At 42.0% G+C, this 6,000-nt stretch overlaps 1 protein-coding gene across 1 annotated transcript in view; it reads left to right on the forward strand.

The window, feature by feature from the left end:
• The window catches only part of TRIM67 (tripartite motif containing 67), a 161,975-nt gene extending 156,531 nt beyond the window's left edge, over window positions 1–5,444 (forward strand). Inside the window, 3 exon segments of the mRNA XM_030195210.1 lie at window positions 702–720; window positions 722–865; window positions 5,382–5,444. Of these exon segments, the coding sequence (XP_030051070.1) occupies window positions 702–720; window positions 722–865; window positions 5,382–5,444 (226 nt within the window).
• Window positions 5,445–6,000: the final 556 nt, after the last annotated feature.

A 6,000-nucleotide genomic window follows, 5' to 3' on the forward strand; every position in this document is an offset into this window, starting at 1 on the left:
TGAATGCAAAAAGCCCATTTAATTCCCATGGGCTTCTGTGCATTCACCACACACTATTCAGTAGCACCACTTTGTAAAAGGAGCCCTAAGACTTTAAGAAATGTGCCAGGGGTGAGTGGGAAAGAAGACTAGACTAGGCCCTGCTGTGATTTCTATAGCCTATCTGTTAATGCTCTAGGCTATAGCAGTTAAGTTTAAAACTATGGGGAAAAGAGTTTCACACTAGTTAAATTAATAAAGTTTACTTTTTGTGAAATTCAAACTGTTTTTATCAATAAACCTACAAAATTCTCTTATGTGCCAATCTTTAAGTCACTGAAGCATAGAGCAATAGTTAGGCATTTGAGAGAATATTTATCTCCTGTGAATTTTAGAACAGTAACCAAAGTTTGATTGTTCTGTATTTTCATTACTGTAATGGTCTACTTCTTGGGTTACCTTAATGAATATTAAACAGGCCCTTTTACTTAAGAAAAATAAATAACATGCACTTAGTACATGCAAAGAGACATAACTGCAAAATGCGGTACGTATTTCTCACTTTCTTTGAATCAAATGCTTGCAGTTTTCTGGGTCAGTTTTTGTCATTCCTTAGATGTTGCCCATCCTCTTTTCCAAAACACAGGAAAGAGTGACTGGGAAAGATAGCGCCTAGACTGAGGTATGGCCCTGAGATAACTTTCTCTTTCTCACTCTTTTAGGATGGAAGGTGGAATTTGTAAAGGGGGCCACAGTCGGTGTTCTATTGGACCTGAACAAGCACACACTAGCATTTTATATTAACGGGAAGCACCAAGGTCCAGTGGCTTTTGAGAACATAGAAGGTGTCTTCATGCCTGCAATAAGTCTCAATCGAAATGTACAGGTAAGAGTCTCCACCGAAATGCATAGGTTAAGTTTCTGTCGCACATCTCAAGCTAAATTTCCTTGTAAACAGTGCAGGCTGATGTTACACAGCATTCACATCCAAAACAGAAAAAAATGTTATTTTTTTTTGTGTTGTAATTAGTGTACACTCTTTGGAAAGAGTGTGTACTCTTTTTTTTCAATCGACAGCAACAAGAGGTGATGATCCGCAGCAAAGCATGGCAATAAGCAGACAAGCAGACCAGCAGTAGTAAAGTGCTGTGCAATTTTATTAAAACAACCACCCATGGCCACACTTTGCCCAAAGGTTGCATCAGGGTAAAACTAATCTATAAACAATGAAATTAAAATCATATAAATAAAATTAGTGCATTTAAAGACTGCAACTGATAGTCTGACAAATAGAGTAAAAATGTTAAAAACTGAAAAATATCACAAAAGTTAACAATGTGTGCTAGTGACTCCACCACATGCAGAAAAACAACTATATTACTAAACGCAGCACTTACCGCCTCCTATTTAAGAGTTGCCTGAGTTCTCCCGCATTAACGCTGCGTTATCCAGTTAGGGGGAGATTCTATATATGGAGCCTAAAAATCCACATGGAACTAAGCGTATTCTATAAAATTAAGCGCGGTATATAGAATGCGCTTAGTGGATAACGTAGCACCTAAATCTATGTGCATTCATCTACGCCAATAAAACCTGGTGTAAATCCATGTGTGTAGATATAGGCGCACTGACCTGTATTCTGTAATTCTGGTGGAAATTTTGGAATGCCCATGAAACGCCCATAAACACGCCCCTTTAAGCTATGTGTGTTTATTTTGAACTGCACGCTTTGCAATTTAGACGCAGTTCTTTATAGCATACGCTTAGCGATTTCATGCATAAATTGTAATTATTGCCAATTAGTGCTTGTTATTGCTTGTTAAGTGTTGTTAAAATGCTGATTATCTTGTTCCGCCAATTAAGATACGCATGCATCTCTGCGCAGAATCTAGGTGCCATATATAGAATCCGGGGGTTAGTGCATGCTAATCATAATAGGCTAGCTGGATAAAGCAGGAACGCCAACTCTCTGCCCTAACATGCCCCCATCCAAAAATATTTCTCAGAAAATCACTAATGCACGACATACCATGTGTTACCAGGCAAAACTGCAAAGTACTTGTCTAGTAGCCTGTTGGTATTCACTAACTGCATATTAAGGGCTTAGGAGGAGATTCTATATATAGCGTCTAAAACATTGACACTAAATCAGTGCCAACTAAGTGTATTCTACAGTGGCGTTCCTAGGGTGGCTGACACCTGGGGCGGATCGCCAATGCAACCCACCCCACCCCCGACGAAAGGACGGACACCTCCCCCGGCGAAAGGACCACCCCCCCCCCCCGGGTGCATTTTTACCTGCTGGGGGGGTGCCGCGCGTCTGTCGGCTTCGCTCGTTCCCTGCTCCCTCTGCCCCGGAACAAACCTGTTCCGGGGCAGAGGGAGCAGGGAATGAGCGGAGCCGACAGGCACGCGGCACCCCCCCAGCGGCGTGCACCCGGGGCGGACCGCCCTATCTGCGAGCATCCATTTACACCAACAAAAACCTGGTGTAAATCTCAGTGCATAGATTTAGGCGCACTGGGCCATATTCTATAACTAGGCACCTAAATTTTGGAATGCCCATGAAATGCCCATTTCCCCGCCCATAACCACACCCCTTTTTGCCTCCATGTGTTAGAAATTCGGCACATAACATTACAGAATACGCTTAGCGAGTTGTGCACCTAAATTCTAATCAGTGCCAATTAGTGCTCATTATTGCTTGTTAAGTGCTGTTATCAGAACTCATTAGCTTGTTAAGCCAATTAAGTTACGTGCGGTGTTATAGAATCTGTGCCGATTCTGGCTCCTAAATCTAAATGCACTATAGAAATCTGGGGGTTAACGCCCTTTAGAAAAGGGTCCCTAAGTTATTGTTGCTGATTCTTGTGAATATGTTTGGAGTTGGTTATTATTTTTTGGTAAAATATATTAGAACCAAAAGTTAACTCTATAGCCAAGAGTTCCTTCTTCCTTATGAGGAATTGAGAAGAATTAGAACATTTTTTGAAACTGAACAATTTAAATTACTTGTGCAAGCTTTACTTTTGTCAAAATTAGTTTATTGTAGCTTGTCTCTTTTACTAAGGCACATAGATGCTTACGTGCGTATAATGAGCGTCAAATTGGAACTACCGCCTAGCTACTGCATCCCCGGGCAGTAATTCCATTTTTGACGCATGTCCAAAAACACGCAGTAGAAGTTTCTACCGTGTGGCGCTTCCCCGGTTGTAATTGGCAGTGCACGCGCACTGACAATTACCGCCTGTGTAACGCATGAGACCTTACCGCCACCCATGACTTGACGGTAAGGTCTCAGGCCGAAAATGGACACATGCTGGTTTTAATTTTTGCCGCACATCCATTTTCAGCCTCCCCCCCAAAAAGGCTTTTTTGTAGGCACGCTAAAAATGGGACCTGCGTGCGTCCAAAACACGCGCCTACACCAGCGCAGGCCATTTTCAGCACACCTTAGTAAAAGGGCCCCTTGATTTTTCTGGGTACTTCCAGGTATAATCTTCAATGTCTGCAGACAATCAAAATATGTAGTCAGATTAATTATAGGATTTCTAAATTCTGCATGGACCTCCATTGCTTCCTATAGAGGCCAGGATTCTGTTTACAGTTCTTGTACAGTTTTTCATGTTTTACATGGTGATTGTCCTGAGTATTTACTGTCTCATTTTGAATTTTCAAGATCCTTTAGGAGTAGAGGAACCACTAAATGTTCTACTTTTGCTTTCCTTCAGTTAAGGGCATTAAGAGATTTAGGGTCTGTGATATGCTTCTTGCTTATCAAGCCCCCAAAATTTCGCAGTCGTTGTATGCAACCTGTTTTTGTTTAATCTAGACTATGCACATTTTAGAAAGATGCTTAAAACTGCTCTCTTGAAAGATTTTCTTGCTAATTCTGATTTTTTTGAGGTTTTTTTTCTTTAATTTTTATTAAGAGGATATGGAGGGGCATAATTGAACGAAAACGCCTATCTCCATGGGCGTTTATCTCCAAGAACGGGTCCGTGAAGGGGCGGACCGAACCGTATTTTGGGAAAAAATAGACGCCCATGTTTTATTCAACAATGTGTGAGCTGGGCGTTTTTGTTTTTCAGCGATAATGGAAAATGAAAGCGCCCAGCTCAAAACGAATAAATCCAAGGCATTTGTTCGTGGGAGGGGCCAGGATTCGTAGTGCACTGGTCCCCCTCACATGCCAGGACATCAACCGGGCACCCTAGGGGGCACTTTTACAAAACCAAAAAAAAGGTAAAAGAGCTCCCAGGTGCATAACACCCTTCCCTTGTGTGTTGAGCCCCCCAAATCCCCCTCAAAACCCACTGCCCACAAGTCTACACCATTACTATAGCCCTAAGGGGTGAAGGGGGGCACCTACATGTGGGTACAGTGGGTTTGGGGGGGTTGGACGACTAATAAGCATTAAGCAGCACGATTGTAACAGGTAGGGGGGATAGGCCTGGGTCCACCTGCCTGAAGTCCACTGCACCCCCTAACAACTCCTCCAGTGACCTGCATACTGCTGTCAGGGAGCTGGGTATGACATTTGAGGGTGAAAATAAAAAGTTGAGAAACTTCATTTTTTGTGGTGGGAGGGGGTTAGTGACCACTGGGGGAGTCAGGGGAGGTCATCCCCGATTCCCTCCAGTGGTCATCTGGTCATTTAGGGCACTTTTTGGGGCCTTATTCGTGAAAAAAACAGGGTCCAGGAAAAGTGTCCTAAATTCTAGCTAAAAACGCATACTTTTTTCCCATTATCGGTGAAATGCGCCCATCTCTGTTCGGCAGATAACCACGCCCCAGTTCGCCTTCGCCACACCTCTGACACGCCCCATCAACTTTGTCCGCATCCGCGACGGATTGCAGTTGAAAACGTCCAAAAATCGGCTTTCGATTATACCGCTTTATTCGTTTTTGTGAGATAAACGTCCATCTCCCGATTTAGGTCAGAACTTGGGCGTTTTTCTCGTTCGATTATAAGCAGGATGGTGTTCTTAATCTTATTGTAAACCGCTTTGAACCAAATTGGTGTTAGCAGTATATAAATTGTAACCTGTATCTAACTCACCTTACATTTTCTGTTCATATTCTATAACATCCATGTGTAATTGGGCATCCCATTTAAACTCTGTCCAAACTCCGCCCATGTCAATGCCCTCCTGGTAAAGTACACACCATCAAAGATTGGTACATTCTTATAGAATAGTGCATAGCCAGAAAATTGTCATTTTTGCATATAAGTGGCGCTTTATGCATGTAGATGACTAGAATACCGGCATTTATACATATTTTTTGCTTCTTAGATCTAGGTGGCTCCTTATAGAATTATTTCCTATGAGTCAATCCTGCACATTTGTAACATAGATTAAAGTAATTAGTAATGTTTCAGTATATATTTATTCTTACAGGTGACTCTGCGCACAGGATTGGAAGTGCCAATGAGCATAAGACAAACAAAACCACCCATCTGACTCCCGTGCTACTGCTGAAAAACCCAATGGTGGCTTTTCTGATCTTTTTTTTTTTTTGTTTGTTTTTCTGTTATATAACATTATTTAATACGCTAAAAAAATACAGCACACTCAACACAACAGAAAACTGCACTGCTAACTTGTGCTGTACGTTTTTATAAAAAAAAGATTTACATAATTTCATTTTACAATGAGAATATTATGCTTTATACTTATATATTTATTTAGAATTTTACAATGACTTGCTTATCCACCCACAGTCCTCCATCAAGGTGGTTCTCTATTCAAATGCGATAGTATGTGTGATGTAACTCTGTACATGATTGTTATACACATATACATTTTGTATGGCATAGGTATAGCACATGAAAACCATTGTTTCATCACAGTGGCATAGCTATGGGGGCCTGGGCCCCACCCAAATTGGCTCTGGTGCCCCTGGTTTGGCTGGCGGGGGTCAGCGCTGGTCTCCGCCACATTGCCTGCTGTGCTTTTCCCCTCACGTCATGTGGATGCTCGTTTTAGTGAACCTGAACATGCGTGACACTCGTGCATG

This window comes from Microcaecilia unicolor, chromosome 3 (assembly GCF_901765095.1).
Source record: "Microcaecilia unicolor chromosome 3, aMicUni1.1, whole genome shotgun sequence".
NCBI lineage: Eukaryota > Metazoa > Chordata > Amphibia > Gymnophiona > Siphonopidae > Microcaecilia > Microcaecilia unicolor.